Genomic DNA, 23,399 nt, shown 5'->3' on the forward strand with positions numbered 1-23,399 from the left:
GCGGGTCGTTACAAATGGTATCAGAGCCGATCTCCGACCCCGGTGTGGAGGTTTGTTTGGCTCCGTAAGGGGTGTTTGTCTGTTTGGCCCCGCAATCCCATGGGACACAACGAGGACGTTGTGTCTGCATGGGGGGGTATTTGTGATGTTCCACATCGGATAGGGGAGCAAGTTCCTGACGCTATATATGTAGAGACTCCTCTTAACCAAGTAGACGCGTTTTAAAGCCGTGAGGGCCCATTTGGGCTCAAAGCGGACAATATCTACATGGTTGGGTGTGGGTCGTTACAGAAATCATCAGCAACAAGAAAGAGAAGTAGAGTTCACAAGAAGCTGGAGCAGATCAAGGCTAAGATCTATGATGTAAGTAGAGGGCCAGCTTCTTACGCTTTCATACCAGCACAACCAGTAGAGGAACAGAACATAGCCATCACAGTTGTTTCCCCGGTTATAGATAAACTTACAGCTCTTTTAGCTCAGTTGTCTTTCGTCCTCAAGTGAGATGGAAGGCCAGAAGGTTACAGGATGAATTTAAGTTAATGAAGAATCAGAAAATTTAGATGAAAGTGGAATGAAATGGATGGAGGAACTCTGCAACATTTCTATTTATGCAGCAGATGTAATTGGGTTCTACACCAACAGGAGGAAACAGTTTAAATGGAAGGAACTGTAAGGACAGTCATCACAGCCTTTGACAAATTGTGGTCTCAGCTTCGTCTAGGCATGGAGTTGGATGCAATCAATGCTAGGATCCAGGACATTTCTGAGAGCTTGTGGACAAATTCATAAGAAAAATCCATACTAATTGAATACACATCAGTAACTTGGAAGAAAGCCTAAGAGGTGCATATATATTGTACATATGCCAATTATTTCCTTTATTTTCTTCCTTAAGTACAACTACTTTTATGCAAATGGATGTAAAAATGTTTAGGATTCCACACACAACATAACACAGTAAGGAAGAGGTGCATATATATATATTCTACATATGCCCCTTAAATAAAACAAAGCACAAATGGGAGTAACAATTCTAAGGAAAGATTCCACCTTTAAAATGAAACTTAAAGCAAATGCAACAATGGTGGAACTCTCACCACCTCAATAGAAACTCCTTTGAATGAAAGGATTGAAAACCATTTTTGAGAAAAAAGGAATTTCTATGGAAATGGAGAAAATCCACCCAATCTCTTTGTCATCAGCATTTCTAATTCACAACCAGCCTAATCCAGGTATACATGTTCAGTAATACCAAAATGAGCCATCAGAAGCCAGACATGAGTAAGCAGCTCTCCACCATTCTTTAGCTCCTCAGCATGGCGATTCGGTGGACAGTGACATGAAGCATAACATAGCATCTCTACCCACACACGACTCATCATCTCCCACTTCTTTTCACAGTTCCATTCCTCTTTTTTCTCCAGGGATTGCAAAGACTTGGCCAGCCTGCAGGCATCGGATAACACTGACTTGCTTCTTTCTCCTTTCACTTTCAATGGTGGAATTTCAGTGTTCACTTGAAGAAGTAACCTTTCACAAGCTTGGATTCTATCTTTTACACACTTAAAAATCTCCGTGGCCTTAGCACAGCTGTCTTGAAATCGGATTTGTCCAATTCCATCAGGCAACATAACGGGGTGCTTGACCAGAAGATACACCATATAATCTGATAGCAGCTTGCTTGCTTCACGGTTTGAGTTCTCGGTAGGGCTTGATTTTTTGTTTAGATCAGTATAGTAGCAGAGATCAGTTGCCACGTGCCAGAGGAGAATGCACGCATCGAATTCTCCCTCAATGCTCCAGCGTAACGTACAGAAACATTTCATCTCTTCTAGCGTCCGTTTTCCTCTGTCAGCACATAATTCCTTGGCTTCCTTAATGCCTGGGGCATGCCTTGATTTCTCCTGAAGCTGTTCAAAGATCAATTTTTTCAAATATTTGGGGACATCTGAATTCTTAGAAGAACATTCATCCAACATCCGAGGAATGCAAAAGAACTTCCAGACCTCACTGAACTTGATAGGCAAATTTTTGAGGCTGTAACTTATTAGATTGTACCGTGCCATGGAATCAGACCATCTCTTGTTTGCAGGGAAGAGATAAGGTAGTCGGCAACTCGATATGGCTTTGCAGATCCGAGTCACTCGTGTTTTTCCTTGCTTGTTCAACCAATTCATGGTCCTGTCAGAGGAACACAGTAGAATAATAGAATAAATCTCCTCAACAATTGCTCCAACCAGCAACAACCATGTTATAATCACGTCAGTAGTTGAGCACTCATGCCCGTCAATTTTCATGAAGCCGATGAATGTTGAGATTTCTGAAAATAGACAGATGAAACGGCGTACCAAACCCCATTCATCAGAAACCTTCATTGGCTTGGTATAGAAGATGTCATAAATGAACCCAAGCTCAATCTCAATCACTTCGAAAGCTTGTTTCCAAGATATATTATTGAAGAAGGACTTGCTTTGTTCAAGATATGTCGGCTTAAGGACGACATCTGTAAATAAACGCTTGAACTTGGGGAAGAATTCAATAGCCTTTTGCAAAGGGGCTGCAACTAGGATACTTTCATTTCTGGGGTCTGGCGAAGGTGTATTCTCCACCTCAGCTTTCTTGCAATCACACCCTGTCATGAATGCGGCATAACTGACCCCATCATACTCTGCCATGAATGCGGCATAACACTCACACGCACAGCTGGGCTCCTCATCGCTGGACTCCTCATCTCTGGGCTCCGTATGAATGGTCTCCGTATCACTATTCTCCTCATGACGGATCTTGGTTTTTCTAAAATGATTGGAGCTTGCGGACCTTAGAAACCAAGTTTTCTCCCCGTACTTGATCAGTCCTGTCACAAACATTGGAATGGTTATAATATTGAGTGGTCTGCTCTTCCAGGACCTTAAAAAGATGCTCGATGCCCACACAAACTTCAAGAGTAGCTGAATGAATTGTCTTTTCCACAATTCATTGTCTTCCAAAGAATAGGCTGTGATGGTGTCCGGGCCTCCAAGGTGCTGTAGCAGAAATGGTAGCCAAAATGCCTTTATCAAGTCGTTTTGTTGTGATGAGTTATCTTCACTGGTTCCTTGCCACTTGAAGAGCGCGCCAATAGAAATATCAATTATCGCATCTTTTGTTGCGTAAGCTTGCCAAATGATGGATCTAAGCCAGTTTCCTGGTGTATATTTTCTCCTGTTGCCCAGGAGGAGGAGCTGTATTTGTGAGAAGAGGCTGACTAAAATGAATACACGGAGTAGCCAGTCATTAAGAAATACTTTCACAATTAGGCGCAAAATTTTCTTTCTCATATTCATGATGATTATGCAGCTAATACCTGAAAATATAAAAAGAAATTATCAGATTAATACAGAAGATCTGAATGTCAATTGATCATTAGAAATGACAGAGTTGAATCGATGAGGAACAAAATTCAGCATGCTCAAAATCTAAACCTTTTGACACATCTCAATCATACAATACTACTATACTCCTTTCTTGTAGATATTACTTGTAGTATACTTTGATTTTATGGATATATCGAAGATATATCGACGGATGATTTGGAAAAAATTCTGATAAGCCTAAAATTCATCAAAACTTATCGAAATATAAAAAAAAAAAAAAAACCTTATAAAAATGTAATTAGAAGTATAATAGTCATTGTAAAGTTGTTTTGTTAAATAAAATTATTTATGTATGATATAATTTAACATATTTGATAATAATATTGTATGCATTGATAAAAAATATAAATTTTATAAGTGCACATTCATTATTAAATTACATAAAATATTATCAGATAATAAGATTATTATATTTGATTGTAATATGTCTAATTTTAAAATATATTTAATATTAAAATTATGATACATTTAATTCAATTATATAAAAAATATGTATAATTTTTTAATATTTAATTAATATATTAATAATATAAAAAACACTATAAAAAAAATTATCATGATGATATTTATATTTTTAGTAATTAATTAAATAAAAAAATTCATCTAATTATAAAAAATTATAATTAATTTGTTCTTTAAAATATTCTTTTAATATATATATATATATATATCAAGGTGAACTTGCCCATTAGTGGGTAAGGTATATTCTTAAACTTTTGTTTGGGTTTGAGTCCCCCTATAGGTAGAAAATTAAGGGATTTTTGTGACCCACATTGGAGCTCACAATTTGAGATATTTTCCCTACTTCATAGATTAATATGCAAATGCCAAATTTTATGGAAATTTTCATCCATGAACACAAGAAAAAGTTCCACACTGAAATCGAGGTTAGGGATCACATGTAGAGAAGCATTGCATCCGGAAGGAATTGCTCTTCTTTATGTAGATATTATTTGCTCTAAATGTAATGTGTGTCTACATGATTTAGAGAAACTATATACTACTTTTTTCCCTCTAAGAATGGTATCACACCATTAATAATTCATTAAGTAAAAAATTCAAATTTTTTGCATCCTCTCTTGCTTTCAACACAGTGATTTAGCACATCTAAGCAATTTCTTCCATGAGCACATTTTTGGAAATTGGGAGTGATTTTTTTCAGAGGGTGTTTCTGATTTCAAATAGTAAAACAAAATGCACTTCTAATTTCAATTTTCAAATAATGAAGGAAACTAATTACTTCACTACAAACCAGATTCCGACTTGCTTGCCTAGTAAATAGACACTGGCACAACTACATAGAAAAATGGTTTTCTCAGCAACTAAACGGAGCTCAACCCAACACCCAAACTCATTCAGAATTCCACAAACTTACAATAACAATAACCTCAAACTCATTAGTATTCATATAGGCCAACAAGCAAGGATCAAACCGTAACAAGTTTGTATGTAATTGAGATTAAAAATTGAGAATAATCTAGGCCAAAGAAAACATACCCACTTTTCTACGAGTCTTGGAATGTGATGCGAGGGAGAGAGACACACAGATGTGACATGGGAGGTCAAGACTGCAAGCAGAAATAGTCAGTGAAGTCTACGTGAGTGAAGTCTTCCTTACCTCATTTATTTATTTTTTTGGTGTGGCATTTATTTTTTTGGTGTGGCATTAATTTAGTGAGACCGACAATGTTTTAAAATTGCATATTCAGTCTCTGTCATCACTTTAATCAGCGCGGGTCTGGAGTTCTGTGAAGAAGTAATGGCCTCTCTCGGGCGTTTAGGTTTGTCCCAAGCGAGCTCCAGGTGGCCCCAGATGTTTCTCCGGGATTGACGTATTAAATCCAGTTGACCTTATTAATCTTTATATACTAATATTAAGATTTGAAATAATTGAACTCAAATTGGGAATCTATCAATGTGTCAAAAAATAAAAATAAAATATTTTTTTTTCTTTTTAATTTAAGTTGTAATAGTAAAGCTAAACATTGTGTCAAAAAAACACAAATAATGTTATCATAATTGGAAGGACAATGGATTAGGTTTTTTTATATGTCAATTTTTGTCCCTACCATAATGGGAAGAGTTTGAGATAAAAATAAACGGGTTCAAAGTGGGTTTGAGGAGTTTTTAAAACCCGAAATGGGTTTGGGACAAGTTTATATATAACTTTATGTCAGTTCAATTTGTCTTGATTGTTTATAATTTTAAATAAAAAATTATTTTAGTTCGTTTTTTCTTTATTTTAATTTTTTTTAACATAAATAATATATTAATTTTCATAAAAATAAATTATAGATATTTATAATAGTATTTATTTATAAATTATATTTACTTTTAATAAAAATTTAAAATTTTTTAAAATAAAATAATGAATTTTTTTTAAAAATTATACAAGATGGAGCAGATATGAAAATTTGTTATATTTCTTCTGTTATATTTATTTGATGTGGATGAAAATAAATATAAATACTAGTTGACAGATATGAAAATTTAATTTTTTGTTTATTTATTATTTAACGTTAATAAAAATAAACATAAATAAATGAGAAAGGGATAAGGTGAAAGTGACCCCAACCTACCTCATTTATCATCCTAATAAGTAACTCTATCCAGTTACATCCCATCAATCAAATCAAAGCTTATCCTCAATTCCCATCATGTACTAAACCTATCCTCTCCTCCAAGCTTATCCTCCATTGCCATGTAAGGAATCTCAACGTCCACATTGCTGCATACATGATAAGAAATACTTATTTTATGCTAACGACATCAATTATGAATCAAATGCAATCTTTTTCTTCTGTCTTCAATGAAGCTCCACTAAGCCATTCCATTAGACCTTCATATTTTTTGGGATTTTAGCTACTGCTTTAGTATTGTTCATTCCAATTAATTCAGCTTATACCAGAAGACGAATATGTTGAGTTGGAGTATTAAAATTGATTACTGTGAAAACTTGCCTTTCTTATTGAACAAAGAAATATGCAGAGTTTGTTAGGTTGTTACAAGTTAGTGGATTTTTTTTTTTGTTATTTTTCATTTTCTGGATGAGCTGGACTCTTCTCGATTGTTCCAAGCCTTCCTATATATGTTGCTACTGTACAATCAGTGAGATGATGGAATCAATGAATTAGTTTTATTCCTCTCTCAGGCCTTTGTTTGCCTTTCTTGCCATTTACCTTTTGTTTTTCTATTATGGTATCAGAGCGTATTCCTTCCGTTTTTCCTTCCTTCTGAGCATGGCTAAGGGCAAACCTCCTCAACATCCTTTTCAGTCTCCCATGGAAGATCATAGTAGTCCCTATTTTCTTCACAATGGTGATCATCCAAGTCTCTCTCTGGTTTCTCTTTCACTTGCTGGATCTGGTTCAAACTATCATTCTTGGCGCCGATCAATGGTTATAGCTCTAAATGTTAAGAACAAACTTGGGTTTATCGATGGAACCATCTCACGTCCTACTGCAACAAATCTCCTTGTTGGTCCTTGGTCTCGCTGCAACAGCATGGTCATATCTTGGCTCTCTAACTCGGTTTGCAAAGAAATTGCAGAGAGCATCCTCTATCATGAAACAACCATCGAAATATGGAATGATCTATACGAACGATTTCATCAGGGCAGTGGTCCTCGAATTTTTGAACTCAAGCAAAAAATTCTTGCTCACACTTAGGGATCGGCTGATGTCAATACCTACTATACTCGACTGAAATCCTTGTGGGATGAGCTTCGAGAATTCAAGGTGATACCAGTTTGCAATTGCGGTGGCATGCGTGTTTATATGGAGGATCAACAACGAGAATCTGTGATGCAATTTCTATTGGGTTTGAACGAATCCTTCGCTCCGATTCGAGCTCAGATCTTGTTGATGGAACCGACTCCTCCGCTGAACAAAGTTTTCTCCCTGGTTGTTCAAGAAGAACGGCAACGATCTCTTACCACCTCCAACTCTCCGGCATTCACTGCTCCTGTTTCCTCCAGATTTCAAGCGGCATCCAGAGCTTCTTCTCCTACTAATGCCTCTCGATCAAGAAAGGATCGCCCACTCTGTACCCATTGCAACATCTTAGGTCACACAGTTGATCGGTGCTACAAAATACATGGGTATCCACCTGGATTCAGAAATAAGCCCAACTTCAGGCCCAATGGTTCTCGCCCAAATTAGATGCTACCCAATAGTCTTCACACGAATCAGTTGACTCTCACAGATGGCTCCACCGCCTCTGCATCTCCACTGCCTCTCACTCATGACCAACACAATCAGTTATTGGCTCTCTTGAGTTTGCACAGCTCGAGTGGCTCCTCTGCCTCATTCGGTGACAGCAACCCGCTTCAGCAATCCATTTCCAACTTCACTGGTATCCTTTCTCTTTCTCCTTCATCATCCACTCTCAACCCTAGCATTTGGATTTTAGATTCAGGGGCAACCCACCATGTTTGCACTAATTCCTCCATGTTTCACTCTATTCATTCATTTTCTTCCAACACTGTCACTTTACCCACTGGTACAAAAATACCAATCACCGGAATAGGCACCATTCATCTGTCACCTCATCTCGTACTTGAACATGTTCTCTACATTCCAACATTTCAATTTAATCTTATCTCCATTAGTGCCTTAACTCAAACCAATTGTTTTTCCTTTGATTTTACTACTTGTTTTTGCTTCATTCAGGACCATTCACAGGGGAAGCTGATTGGGATGGGTAGACGTCAAGGCAACCTTTACCTCTTAGATAGCTCAGTCTTTCGTTCTATTTCCTCTGTATTCGTTGTTGATAACAAAACTTCTGCTCATGTAAACAAATTGTGGCATTTCAGATTAGGCCACCCATCCAATGTCAAACTCAGTGTATTGAAACCTCATTTACAGTTGCAAAGTAATGACCAATCTTTCTTGTTCAATTTGCCCTCTGGCAAAACAGAAACGTTTGCCATTTGATTGCCATAATAATTTATCTCATTCTCCCTTTGATCTCATACACTGTGATATTTGGGGTCCATTTCATATTCCCACACATGATGGATTTCGTTATTTTTTGACAATCGTTGATGATTGTACAAGGAATACATGGGTTCATCTTCTACGTGCTAAATCTGATGTCAAGACCATTTTTCCACAATTTTTCTCCATGGTTAAAACCCAGTTTGGTCTCACAATTAAAGCAGTTCGCAGTGACAATGCCCCTGAATTAAACCTGTCCAATCTCTTTACCCAACTTGGTGTGCTCCATTTTTTCTCTTGTGTTGAAACTCCTCAACAAAACTCGGTTGTTGAGCGTAAACACCAACACATCCTAAACGTAGCTCGGGCCTTATATTTCCAATCCAACATACCTATAGGATATTGGGGGGATTGTGTGCTTACTTCGGTTTACTTTATAAATCGAATTCCATCACCATTACTGAACAACAAAACTCTTTTTGAGCTACTTCATCATAAATCACCATCTTACTCCCATCTCAAATCTTTCAGATGTCTTTGTTATAGTTCAACTCTTCCTAGCACCCATTACAAATTCTCTCCTCGAGCCTTACCTTGTGTCTTTTTAGGATATCCTTTTGGTTACAAAGGTTACAAAATTCTAAACTTAGAGACCAATCGAATATCTGTCTCCCGGAATGTTATCTTCCAAGAATCTGTGTTTCTTTTCAAGTTATCTCAAAATAATAACTTTGTTGCTTCAGATTTCTTTTCTGAAAAGGTGCTGCCTGTTGTACCAGTTTCTACCCCTTCCCCTTCTTTTGATAATTCGACTTCACATCCTAACAGCCCTGACTCTTCCTCCAATGACACTTCACCTCATACCACCTCCCACACAACCACCAGATCTTCTAGAGTATCCCAGCCACCCAAATATCTCTCTGATTATCACTGTTATTTAGCTTCTTCTACTCCTCATTTTGATATATATATCCAACTCCACTCCTTACCCCTTATCCGATGTCATCTCCTACAATAAACTTTCCCCTTCTTTTCGTGCATTTTCTATTTCCATTTCCACCATCACAGAACCAACAACATATGCTGAGGCAGTCGTTGTACCCGAGTGGCAGCATGCTATGCGAGCTGAACTGCAAGCTTTAGAGTCCAATAATACCTGGTCTTTGTGCACTCTACCCCCTGGAAAAACAGCAGTTGGTTGCAAATGGCTTTATCGTGTTAAATATCATGCTGATGGTTCTATTGAAAGGTACAAAGCACGACTTGTTGCCAAAGGGTTCACACAGCAAGAAGGTGTTGATTTTTTTGATACTTTTTCACCTGTTGCCAAGATGGTTACTGTCAAGGTATTACTCTCTCTTGCTTCTATTTACAATTGGCATTTGACTCACATTGATGTCAATAATGCATTTTTGCACGGTGATCTGTCTGAAGAAGTTTTCATGCATCTTCCTCCTGGTTATCACCGTGAGGGGGAGCCTTTATTACCTTCCAACACAGTTTGTAAGTTACACAAATCCATCTATGGCTTGAGACAAGCATCTAGGCAGTGGTTTGCAAAATTCTCTGGTGTTCTAATCTCTGAAGGCTTTCAGCAATCTCATTCAGATTATTCTCTATTTATCAAGACAGCAGGAAATGATTTTATTACTTTGTTAGTGTATGTTGATGACATAATAGTTGCTAGTAACAACAAGATTGCTGCTAATAATTTGAAGAATTCTCTCAACAAAAGCTTCAAATTAAAGGATCTAGGAAATCTCAAGTATTTTCTTGGACTTGAAGTAGCTAGATCAGCTAAAGGGATCCTGATAAACCAGAGAAAATATGCTCTGGAACTCCTATCTGAAACAGGCTACTTAAGATGATGGAGAGCTGCTAACAGATCCCAGCATGTACAGAAGGCTCATAGGGAAGCTTATATACCTTACTATCACCAGGCCAGACCTAACTTACTCGGTGAACAAGTTGAGCCAATTCCTAAGTCAACCGAGGAGACCCCATTTGCTAGCAGTCTACAGGATTCTTCAATATATCAAAGGATCACCAGGCAAAGGTATTTTCTTCTCAGCTTCCTAATCTCTTCAATTAAAGGCCTTCTCAGATTCTGATTGGTGATTACTACTCAAAAAGTGCTATTTGATAGCTTATAATTAATCCTTTTAAACACTTTTGAGTAGTAGTTAGTGCCTTTTAACCCAATTAGCATGTTAAGGCCCCTTTCAATCAATTCTAATCAAAATGTGTAAGTTTTGGTGTTTTTGTTAGTATTTTGATCACCAAAGCATTGTGAGATTGAGGAGAGTTTTATGGAATCCTTGGCAAGCAATGGGAAGCTTAGAGGCATGAAGAACCAAAGCTTTGAAGTCCTTTGCCATAAGCAAATCCGGAATGCAAGGAGAAAAGCAAAGAGGAAAAAACAGAGTGAAGAAAACAGAGGAAGCATTCTTGATGACAGTCACTGCAGCCACTTTTGGAGCACTTCCTGGAGTCCAAATTATGCATACAATATGTCATTTGAAAGCTTAGGAAGTCAACAATCCAATGCTTCAAACCGTGTACAATTTGGAGCTGAAATGAGGAAGTTACAGCCTTTGGAAGACAACTGCTCCAAGCTGAAGGAAGGCTTCAGCAAAGTGTTGCGAAATCACCCTTTTGTTGCGAGATATTTCGCAACACTTTTGCACAGTGCTATGGGCTCCCCCTGAAGCCTCATGCCGCGATGGAAGCCAAACTCCACAAGGTGGAAGTCAATTTCGTGAAGGTGTTGAAGCAGCTGGTTGCTATGAAGAAATTTCGCAGCCCTTCTTGTGCACCTGCGAAATTTCGCAGACCTCACTTTTCACCTGCGAAGTGGTCCTTAGTGCTTCCCGATATTTGTAACCGACACTTGGAGATATTTTTCATTAGATTTTTGTTGTCTAAATGCCCAAATTCTCCTTGTAAACCACCAGTGATAGAATTCCTTAGCTTTTAAGTTAGGAATTTGGCAAAAATATCTATGGAACAGCTATCAATGTAATTGTGGTATAAAGGGAGCCCGAGGAGCCTGTTCTGGGGGTGATGAATCCTTTGTACAGTTTTGGCAAGGAAGTAAAAATACAGGGCACTTGCTCTGTTTCTTCTTTATATTCTTATTTTCTTTTTCATTTTCATTTTCTTGCTAGCCAAACATTCTCTGAGATGTTTTCTCAGAGGATGAGAGGCTAGACTCTTTGTCTCTTGGAGCTAAGGTAACCGGGTGAGTTTTCTCATGCATAAATTGAAAGTTTTGTTGTTTTAGTTGTTAATGAAGAGTAAGTGTGTCCCGTTAATGGTTTTTATCTTTTTAGTTAACTTAAAACACCTTTGAATCACCTGGGCCAACACTTGGTAAGGCAAGTGATCTCCATCCATGGAGATGCACTAGTTTACCCCTTGCGAGCCTTTGGGAGGTGGTTTGAAGGTAGGATTTTCTAGAATAGCCAACACTTGGTAAGCTTTTGGACTCTTAGGAGACATCCATTAGTTACCTCTTGCGAGCTTTTGACGGGTAATCCAAGGTTAAAGATCACCTTGAATGGTAAAGGCTAAGTGAGAGGCTCAAACCATTGCAAGTTGCATCAGTGAGAGGGATTTAGTGTTTGAACCCATTAATGGGAAGCATTTGTACAACACCGGTTGGAGAAGGAACTATATGTTAATTCTCTAATGCGAGGAAAAGAAACAAGTGACCGGAACTCTCCTTTTTGTATGAGGAATCTGAGCCTAGTGATCTGAAACTCCAAGAAACACTTTTCTTTTCTAAGTAAAATCAGTTACTATTTTTGGTTAGCTTAAAACCAATCTTTGTTCAAACGTCTTTATGTTTTCTTTTAAAGCTAACCTTGAAATGAAAAGGCACCAATTCAGCTTTGAATTAATATCATTTGTGAAGTGAAAACCCATCCCAGTGAACGATCCTAGAGCCACTATGCTATAGTAGCTTTGTCTTTGCTACCCTAGTATATGGTGTAATAGGTTATAAATTTTGTTGATTAATCCCTCAATCAAGGAGCACCAGCTGGACACGAATCAGCTGAGACACCAATTAGGCATGAATCAATTGGGTAGCATGCCCAGATTCTAGAAAATCAGTCACTGGATTTTGTATATTTCTTGGAGATTCTTTGATATCATGGAAATAAAAAAAGCAAAGGACAGTTTCAAGATCCTCAGCTGAAGCAGAGTATCGAGCAATGGCTCATGTGACTTGTGAGCTAACATGGTTGATTGCCTTACTCAAGGACTTAGGAGTTCCACACACACAACCTGCTTTGTTGTACTGTGACAACCAAGCTGCTCTACACATTGCTGCAAACTCGGTCTTCCATGAGCGTACTAAACACATAGAGATAGATTGTCATATTGTAAGAGAGAAGATTCAAACAGGTATGCTCAAAACTCTGCATGTTGCTTCACAACATCAATTGGCTGATATACTTACCAAACCTCTCTTTCCTTATCAATTCAATTATCTCATAGACAAGATGGGAATGTATAACATATACATTCCATCTTGAGGGGGAGTATTAAAATTGATTACTATGAAAACTTGCCTTCCTTGTTGAACAAAGAAATATGCAGAGTTTGTTAGGTTGTTACAAGTTAGTGGAATTTTTTTTTTTTTTTTTGTTATTTTTCATTTTCTGGATGAGCTGGACTCTTCTTGATTGTTCCAAGCCTTCCTATATATGTTGCTACTGTACAATCAGTAAGATGATGGAATCAATGAATTAGTTTTATTCCTCTCTCAGGCCTTTGTTTGCCTTTCTTGCCATTTACCTTTTGTTTTTCTATTATGGAGGAATAGAATTTTGGAATTCATGGCAAAGGATGTTGTATCAAGGGTGATATAGAAGCGTTCTCTTTTGCTCATTCAAGAGCTTGCAGCTTTGGTTGTAGTTGAAGAACAACTCCAGTTCGTTGAAAAGGAGTCGAAGAGTACTAGGATCCATGATCAATATAGCCTATGATGTGGATCGAGGATGTCATGGATGACCTCATGCTCAAACAAGCAGTACAAGAAAGGAAAAAGGGATTTCTGAGAAGGTTTGTTCTATCGCAAACCCTTAATTTTGTCCTTTTGGTAGGTGTTTTTTTTTTTAAGTTTTTATTGCGGCTTCAAATCTCTTTTGGAGATATATCTTGGAGGGATTAGGTGGAACCTGATCGTGATTTTAGTTGCCTTCAAATTTAGTTTAGGATCTTGCTTTTCCTAGTGATTTTTTTTTTATTTTGTTTTTTTTCTTTGGGATAGTTTTTTTTAATTACTTTTTTTTTTTAAATTTTTTATTTTTAAGATTGACTTTATTTTAGATTAATTCACTTAGGAATGTTTATTTTTTTTACCAAAATGAATTAAGTAAAAAAATAAACATCACTTTAATCTTATTTTAGAATAATGTGTTTAGTATTGTTTTAGATTAATTCATTTGGTATCGCTTTTAGATGAATTCGATTAGAATAATGAATTAACTAATTTTAATTCTTTTTATTACGATACTCATTTCATGGTTTTGAGAGTTTTCATTTGGTCTCACTCTTCTATTTGGGAGTGAAGGAGGATATCATTAGTGGATGGAGGGTCACGTGTCTTTAATAGAATTCTCATCACCATGCATGGATCCATTTGAGGAGTACTATCAGTAACTTGGGAGAATTTTCATCACTCGTCCTAAATACAGTACCACTACATGCCCATAGAAAGCACTTCACCATCATACATTTTAGATGAGCCTCACTCACGTGAGGATGAGGAGGGAACTCACGTGATCATGATGTGTTTTTGACAATGTTTTAAAAATCGGATCGGACCGGTCGGTTCGACCATCGACCGATCACCATTCCGGTCTGATCTAGCCAATTGGCCCGCAAAGTAGTTGAACTGGAATCGAATCGGTTGAACTGGTGATCAAACCGCAGAATTGGACGAACCGGCCGGTTCCTTCTTAACCGTTCGACTCAAATTTTTTTTTCCTCCCAGCATCCGCGCTGCTGTTCCCATTATCGCCGGTCACTTGAGCGTCGTCCCGCTGGTAGCAACCCCCACTCAATGGAAAGCCCTCCCCTGAAACGTTGCGAAGCCTCGTCGCCGGCCACTCAACCCCCCCTCCCCTACGGCTGTTCCCATTATCGCCGGCAGTGTTTGAAATATCGAAAAAATTTGGCAATATTTCTCAAAAATCGTGGAGTTAGGGTTTGTGAAATTTAAATCCATTGGCATAAAAGCAAAGAGACCCCTAGAACAGATCTAGAAAACACAGGGAGCAAAAAAAATAGCAATTTTGTTGGTTTTCCTTGGGGGTTTTGAACGGATTTTCTCGGAAATCAAATGGGGGATGGATTTTCTTGGGAATCAAAAAGGGGTTGCAAAGAAAAAAATAAAAAACATGATTAGATTAGTAACTGTGAGGATTGAGAGTGGTGGAGGAAAGTAGGGCCTTTTTACCTTTTAGGGATTGTGTCGTCTGGAGGGCACCTTAAGAGAAAAGGGCTTCTTGATGCCTCGAGTGAGAGAATTCCTCCATATAAATAATAATTAATTATTAATTATTAATAATTCATCTTAATTTTTATTAAATCAAAACCGTGGCTTGAGTTCAATGCATGCTACCATTGGACTATGATAGTCTTTGATAATATATATTTAATTTAAATTTGTTAAGGTTCATCATTAAAAAAAAAATTTAATTTTAATTATTTTATTTTAAATTATATTTAATTGATTAATAAAAATATAAAAAATAATATTATATATTTTTTAAAATTTTAATAGTATATTTATATAAATATATATATATATATATATATATATATATATATATATATATATATATATATATATATATATATATATATTTATGATGTCATCGGTTCAACTACGGTTCAACCATCGGTCCGACCAGTGAACCGTGAACCGGTAATTTTTTCGGTTCAATGTCCAGTCCGATTCTGAAAACATTTCTGAATGTTCCAGAAGACTTTTGCCACGGGGTGAATGGGTCAGAACCGTACTACCACACGGGACTGGGAGAAGACTCTGGAAGAAGCATCAATCTTTCTGTTGGCAGCTGGCATATGGTAGCATGAGGATTGCGTGTCTAATGGATTCCAGAAGCTTCAATGGTGGGGGAGGACACACCGACCGGGAAGAAGAATCCTCTCCGTCTTGCAGTGGGTTTTTCGGAGAGAGAGGAAGAACAGATCATCATGGCATTGCATCAACATGGCATGACCTAGCGTTTTCTGCGAGCTTCAGTTTTCGGCATTAGCACCATGTCCATCTCTGGAAGGAGAACATACCACCGCCATTGAAGATCTGCACCAGCACACCAGTTCCATCATTTGGACACTGCACCCACATCTTCATCTCGCCATTTTTTAGATTTCTGTCAGCATAACACGCAGGCTCCACCACCTGGCTATCATCTGCGCACCATCAGCGCATTATCTATCTCCGCCATTCTGCATCCTCTGAACACACGACATCTTGACATCTTCATTTGCTGCACATCAGAGCATCGCTACCATAATGCATCTCGTTCCGGGAGGTTCCATCAGTTGTGTTCCAGATTCAGTATCACGTCAATTCATCACCACTTCTCTCAGTTTCCTTCACCTTTCTCGCTCTCCAAACAGTGGAACAGACACACCACCACCACGTGCTAGCCAGAATCATCAGGGATTTTGAATGCGCATCTTCAGCAGAGGAGAAGAATCATCAAGGCATTCTGGAAAAGACCACCAATCGGATCCCTCATCTGCGGACAGCGCACTAACATCAGCTTCACTTCCACCAGTGGCAAGCGTCTCCATCAGCTTCACACATGCATCGCGTTGTCTGCACACCACACCAGTCCCGTCTACCACAGCATCTGCATATCCATAAATACGTACGCATCAACAATAAACCTCCAATACATCATCCATGTCTCCTACATCTTCATCTGAGTACACACAATCAGCATCCATCATGAAGGAAATCAGCATGCACTACTAAGGATCATTAGCACGCAAACTGCCATCAGCTCCATTGAAGAAATACATGCGGCCATGTCAGATTTGCAGGAGGATTGAGTTCACCCACTGTTGCACTATGACACCCGTCAATGATACATGCACTCATCATCAGAATTTTAATCACCATCAGAACAAGATATAAAGGTGAGTTTTGATATCCTTATTTCTATTTGAATAAAAAAAAAATCAATAACCTAGCACATACCGATCATGGAAGGATGTTAGTGAAATGCTTTGTTTGATTTAAAAAGAATAAACTGATGTGAGGATGGATGGTGGTCGGCCATCGAAATTCTTTGGTAATGGCTTTTGTTGAACTTTCAAAATCAACTGAATGTGGAATAATGTGGTCGGCTACGAGCGATGTCAATGGCTGGTGTTTGTTTACAATGAATGCATGGCAGGCATGGAAGAGTGTCAATGCTTTGTTTTAATTTTTAATTTTTATTATCAGTGGAATGAGAATGGGTGTCGGCCATGGAGATTAGTTAATGGTATATATGTGATTCAGACTTATAGGAGAGAAAAAAAGAAGTAAAAATACTTTCTAAAATTACTACCAAATAAACTTTAAATTTCATCTATAAAAACATTTATGAACAAAAATTATTTCGTCCCGATCACTAAAATTATGTTTGTTGAACTTTAAATAAAAATCTATATATGAATGTAGTGGATGGTGGCAGCCATGAAGTTGTGATAATTTAGTTAGCTAGTTTTGAATTTTAAAATTCTATAAAAGCTACGTGGAAATGAAGCTTAATGTAGTTCGATTGTTTGGATTAGAAAAATCAACATGAGGAAGAAAGGTAGCTATGCATGTGTTGGTATCAGCGGCTGTCTGAATAACATAAAACTTAAGGGAGTGAATGATGGCAGCCAGTTTTTGATAAGAATAATGTTAGTATTAGTGGCATGTTTACATGAAATAATAATAATAATAATAGGGTAGTGGAGATATACTATGATATTTGGTGATTGTTTTAAATTAAGCATGGGAATGTAGGAAATTATACTTAGAACATATTTGGATGTTAATTTGGATTCTAAATTAAGTTACAACTGTTAGTTTGTTAGAATTCACATTCACATGCTTACACTTTTTCTGGATGGTTTGTGTTTGAGATTTTATATGTCTTAATATTTTTAAAATTGTTTTCAACCGTGTTCATAGTCAAATCAATCTTCTAACTTCTATTTAAAATTCATCTTAGTCATTTTAATTATGAAATTTCAATTTTCCAAAAGACAATGCAACCTTATTTTATTCGGTTTGCATACTTAAAAAAAGGTTTTAAAATGAATTTTGATCTTGAATGATACACGAATTAAAATTCATAACTCCAATCAATAGAGTCATTTTCGACTTTGATGAGCTTTGTTGTGATCATTTGAGGTTGAGAATTATGGATGAATTCATGGAAATTAAAAAGGGATTTGGTAGATCCCTACATACAATGTTTTCAAAAAATCAGTTTTCTATTACCACTGTTGAATGTCCATTTCTCCTTTGAATTTTTAAATTGGAATTCAATCACTTAGATACCCCCTAAAATTATTTCAATTCTTTTATATTATTATTGACTCCTTAAATGTGTGACATAAATTTTTTCTAACCTAAAACACTTCTCCAAACAATGGATTTAATTTAGTATTCCAACAGGTGTAGTTTAACCACTATTCTAGACACCTGAAATGTTTCTATAAAAATAGATTGCTGGATGACTTTGAAAGATTGGTTTAATATTTTTCCTTCATTCTAGACATCTTGAAATTGATTTTTGATACATAAAATATTGAAAAATGTTTTCCCAATTTTGAACCAAGAGGTTATTTGGTTGTTTTTAAAATTGATGCATATATTTTCTTACCTTACCAATATTTTTATTGCAAATTAACATGCTGAACATATGGTATGATTTTTTTGTATCACTTTATCACATTTATGGGGTGGCTAAAAAGTTGATTTATTCATGCTATAGAATTCAATCTTGTTCTAGACCTTTTAGGATATTTTAGTGAACCGGAATTGATTGAAGATTTATTTAATTGTTTGATCACTTGAATGATAAGCTAAACATGTAGAATATGTTCTATGAAAATTTTTGTGATTAAATTCATATTTTAGATATTTTTTTAGCATTTATTTTGTGAACCTTCGTATTCTGATTGTATGCTGAAATTCCTATATATAACTTTATTTGTTATTTGATTTGGTGTTATTTGGCGTATCTTTGTTTGATCTTGACTTTTGTATTATAATATAGACATAATGAGGGTGTTACCTAAATTTTTCTATGATAAAATATTACTTTTAGGTATTTATTTATGATTTTCTTAAAGCAATTGACTATTCTGCCACTTTGTTGCATATTTTGACTTGGTCACTTATTTTGGTATTTTTGAGTCCTCTTGTGAATTAGTTTGTCTTTGATAATAATTTGTATGTGTATTCTATGTGATAGTTGATATTTTTTAGGTTCTTTGCCATTTTATTTGAGCCATACTTATGCCATGTAAATTAGGGTTCACTATCATAGTTATTTGTTGTCGTGATTTATTCTAACCGCTATAGCTATATGCAAGCACATTGTAAGCTATGAATGCTATCAAGGTATGCCCTTTGTTTCATTTATTTCTTCAACTCTATAAATAGATGTATTTGTGAACATCTTTGTGTTTGATTATGCTTTGATCATTGCTTATTTTTCTTGCGTGATATGAATTGCATGTTGTATTATTCGTTAAACTAACTTTAATGTTTACATGAAATTGCTTTAGGTTGCAGCTCAGGTACACATATATATCATTTTCTTTGTGTGATTGATTTATTTGGTGTGATTGTTTCAATATGAATAACATCCTATTAAGCTTAAGATAGTCATTTTTATTATCTTTGATATCTACTAATTTTCATATCAATTGTCATAGTTATCTCAATTTATTTAGTAGAGACTTGTTTTAAGGATTAGAGGGGTATTATCTTATAGTATCTTCCCATAGAGTAATCTGACCCTAGATCTGGACTTGAGTTCTCAAAGACATGATTTTCCAAAATAAAGAGTCATTTTTTAATGTTTTATTTTCCCCTTAAAAAAAAAAGTGACTGACTCTAATTCTTATAAAAATTAGTTTTTCACTAAAAAGCGAATCTCACAAGCGAATGGGAACACACGTGAAAAATACGGTCCACACTCTATTCATCACTAGATTCATTCATTAATATCAACTTCATAGAAAGTTGGAATGGATGAAGGTACAACTTTCCAAGCTAGCTCTTTCTGCCTATGTTCCTATTCTTCATGCCTCGTATGCTATTGATATTGAAGAAATGGATTGGGAATGCCAGAGCTCACTACAAGATCAGAATACGGCCAACACTGTTGTTTCCCCAATCCTTGAAAAAGTTATAGCTTTGCTAGCTCAGAAGTCTCTTTATCCCCAAATGAAAAGGAAGGCTAGGAGGTTACAAGGCAAATTTAGGCTGATTAGTAGTTTTCTAAGAGAACTAGAATCAGAAGAGTTAGATAGTAGAGGAATGGCTTGGATGGAGGAACTCTGTGACCTTTTTCCCATTCTGCGGTAGATGTAATTGGGTTCTTCATCAACCGATTAGAACATCTCAGTAGGAGTTGGAGGGGACCTTTTGGGAGAGTTGTTTTGGCCTATTACAATTTTAAATGTCAGCATAAGCTTGCCATGGAGATGGATGAAATTCACTCTAAGATCTTGGAGATCTCTGTGGGGAGACAAAAAAATGCTCGCACTTGATGTATTCGAATCAGAAAGCCAACATCTACATTCTTCAGAATCCTGTCAGCTTTTATGATGATGTGCATGCCCTAATGACATGGTTGCTCGCAGAGGATAAAAGTTTCTGTGTGATTTCAATAGTAGGTATCAAAGGCATTGGTAAGACAACCTTAGCCAAGTTGGTCTATAACAATGACATTGGGGATCGTTGCCCTTATTCGTGCCTAGACCTCTGCAACTTGTAAATTTCAAATTCCTGAGGACGTGATGAAAGCATTTATGTACTACGACACTAACAAGCCAGTAAGTTGGTGGGATGAGATGACACAGATGGTCAAAGCTTTCCTGAGTGATAAGAGGTTTCTCATAGTTCTAGATGATGCCCACTGTGTCTCTTGTTTTAATGAAATCATAGCAGCATTCCAAGACACAATGAGTGGGAGGACAATGATTCTAACCACATGTGAAATGAGTTTGCTTTCAAATCTCAAATTGAGGAGTGTTCATCATGCATGGCGATTACGAGGAGATGATGAGAGTTGGGTATTATTTACTTATGCCATGAAGGTAAACATACTATTAGAACTACTAAATCTGAGAAGTGAAATTGTGAGAAAATGTGGGGGGTTGCCAATGGCAATGGTAAAATTGGCAGATGATTTGTCACAGAAGGATGCAGCCATTAAGGAATGGTCCAGTGTGCTCCAGCAGTTTAATGGAGACCATGACCTATGGTCTAATACCTTGAACAAGATCAACGAGGATTTGCCCTTGCAGATGAAGCGATGTCTGTTTTATTGCAGGCTATTTCCTCAAGATTTTGCGATTCCAGCAAGAAGATTATGTTGTGGCTTGCAGAGGGTTTGGTGCAACCAGGGGGAAAGAATGAATCTCCAGAAGATGTTGCAGAGGTGCTTGATAAAGTTGATAGCTCAGGGCATGGTTCAAATGATAAACAAGAAGCCTAATGGGAATGTTAACTCATGTCGCCTTCCTGATGCCCTACGACAGCACTGGTTATCAAAAGCTCAACAAGCTACATTTCTTCAAGTTCAGGCTAACACAAGATCTGAGTTGTCCCAAAGCACTGGTCTAACCCACCACCTTGCTGATCACTTAGATAAAGAAGATGCCAGCTTTGATCATATCCACGGTGGCTACAACATTGCTTCCACATCATTGATGCCTCAGTACTGCCTTACTGATCACTTGGATAAAGAAGGAAGAAAAGCAGGAGAAGACATAGGAAACTTTCTTCATAGATGCATTTCTAGCAGTTTCCTCCTATTACTAAGGGTTCTTGATCTTGAAAATGTATACAGGCCTAAGTTGCCCAGGGAACTTGGTAAAATAACTCGACTGAGGTACCTTGGCTTGGGATGGACTTTCCTGGAGATGATTCCCTCATCTGTAAGCAAGCTGCAAAACCTCCAAACATTGGATTTGAAGCATACTAGCATCAGTACTCTTCCTAACTCAATATGGAAGATGCGACAGCTGAAACATTTATACTTGAGTGAGAGTTATCTAAGTAAATTCACGTCTCAACCACAAGCAAGGTTTCCAACAGCTCTCCAGACCTTGTGGGGATTACTTATAGATGAGGAGACTCCAGTGAAGGATGGCTTAGACAAATTGATCAATCTTAGAAAATTGGGATTGGCATGTCGGTTAATTCCATCTCAACAGGGGACAATGTCGTTACAATTGGAGACAGTGGCTGATTGGATTTTGAAGCTGAACTGTCTTGAATCTCTGAGACTGAAATCAGTTGATACTAATAATCAACCTTGGGATCTAGTCCTAAAGCCTTTGTCTGGTCATGGGGATCATTCTAGTCTTTATTTGTTGGGATGGTTAAACAATCCATCAATCTTATCTGAATTCCCAGAGTCTCATTGACCTTACTCTATCAAGATCAGAACTAAATGAAGACCCTATCCAAAAATTGGACAAGCCCCCAACCTGAAAGTTCTTAGGTTATTGACCAAATCTTATATAGGAAAGAACATGCTTTCCTCTTCAGGAGGCTTTCCTAAACTTCAAATTCTTAAACTATGGAAGCTAGAGCAATTGGAGGAGTGGAACGTGGAAGAAGGTGCACAGCAAGCTCTCTATGATTTGGAGATTAGGTCCTGTGTAAGGTTGAAGATGCTTCCGAAAGGATTGCAACAAAGAACTCTCTGGAATTTGAAGTTAACAGATATGCCCAAGGAGTCACTACTTTAAGTTCATAGTAATATTCGCTTCTTAGGCTTTGAGAATTTTTTTTTCCCGGTTCAGAGTCAAGAGGGTTGAGAAGCGTCATACTCTTCATTGTTGTCAGGTTCTCCTTTGCTTAGTATTTCAATTAATCACTACTCTGATTGCTTAACAGAAATGATACGAGTTAACTAGACATATAGCTTCTGGGGTGTGGGTTCAGCTAATAAATATAAAACTTCCCCTTTTTTGAGGTGAAATTTGTTTTGAACTTACAATAATATAATTTCAAGATTGTGGTTCTCGCAATAAGCTTTGAGTTTGAGATCAATTATTCAATCTGATCATCTGTGAAGTCTATTGTTGAACAATCATACTAAGCTTAAACGAATAAGATCAAGAAGGCTACAAACACAGAAATGGTGAAAGCTTCCCACCAAGTTTTCACCAAGTGTATTCTGGAAGAAGAGTGAACCAGATCTGCAAAGAAGTGCCCGAAAGCGTCAAAAATGTAGTAAGCCTCATGCAGAATGGTTGACTTGGGGGTAATGCTGCTCTCTGCATCTGTATTAGAATGACCTACCGCAGTTTCCTCTAATATCACTGTCCCCAGCTGTGAAATCTTAAGAGTCTAATGCCATTTGAACTATACTTGTCCGTGAATTTTAGATAACTAGGCACTGGCCTGGTCAGGACAAGATGGCAAGACTTCTCATGTCTTTTTTTAATAAAAAGATAATCACCGTCAGAACTAGAGGAGTTCAGGGGCATTGCCTATGATATAGAGGATGTAATTGATGACCTGACACTGAAATCAGCAGCAACAAGAAGGAGAAGTAGAGTTCACAAGAAGCTGGAGCAGATCAAAGCTAAGATCTATGATGTCAGTAGAGGGCCAGCTTCTTACGCTTTCATACCAGCTCAACCAGTAGAGGAACAGAACATAGCCAACACAGTCGTTTCCGGTTATAGAGAAACTTACAGCTCTTTTAGCTCAGTTGTAGCTTCGTCCTCAAGTGAGAAGGAAGGCCAGAAGGTTACAGGATGAATT

At 37.1% G+C, this 23,399-nt stretch overlaps 2 protein-coding genes across 2 annotated transcripts; one reads left to right on the top strand and one right to left on the bottom strand.

Annotated features, from left to right (window-relative positions):
• Window positions 1–1,115: 1,115 nt before the first annotated feature.
• Window positions 1,116–4,948, bottom strand: LOC117913958. Its single transcript, XM_034829096.1, has 2 exons — window positions 4,911–4,948; window positions 1,116–3,343 (listed from the first exon to the last, which is right to left on the bottom strand). Exon 2 carries the CDS (start codon window positions 3,321–3,323, stop codon window positions 1,224–1,226), a length of 2,100 nt encoding a protein of 699 aa, XP_034684987.1. The 5' UTR covers window positions 3,324–3,343; window positions 4,911–4,948; the 3' UTR covers window positions 1,116–1,223.
• A 15,465-nt stretch (window positions 4,949–20,413) lies between these two features.
• Window positions 20,414–23,396, top strand: LOC117915293 (disease resistance protein RPM1-like). The gene is made up of 2 exons (XM_034830846.1): window positions 20,414–21,965; window positions 23,098–23,396. Exons 1-2 carry the CDS (start codon window positions 20,414–20,416, stop codon window positions 23,394–23,396), a joined length of 1,851 nt encoding a protein of 616 aa, XP_034686737.1.
• The last annotated feature ends 3 nt before the right edge of the window (window positions 23,397–23,399 follow it).

This window comes from Vitis riparia, chromosome 5 (genome assembly GCF_004353265.1).
Source record: "Vitis riparia cultivar Riparia Gloire de Montpellier isolate 1030 chromosome 5, EGFV_Vit.rip_1.0, whole genome shotgun sequence".
NCBI lineage: Eukaryota > Viridiplantae > Streptophyta > Magnoliopsida > Vitales > Vitaceae > Vitis > Vitis riparia.

Bases quoted from the DNA above. Each gene is read 5' to 3' on its own strand.
- LOC117915293 (XM_034830846.1), top strand. From the start codon at position 20,414: ATGAAAGCATTTATGTACTACGACACTAACAAGCCAGTAAGTTGGTGG. The intron at 21,966-23,097 runs GTCATGGGGATC...AATCACCGTCAG, and splicing joins AGTCCTAAAGCCTTTGTCTG to AACTAGAGGAGTTCAGGGGC.
- LOC117913958 (XM_034829096.1), bottom strand. From the start codon at position 3,323: ATGAATATGAGAAAGAAAATTTTGCGCCTAATTGTGAAAGTATTTCTT.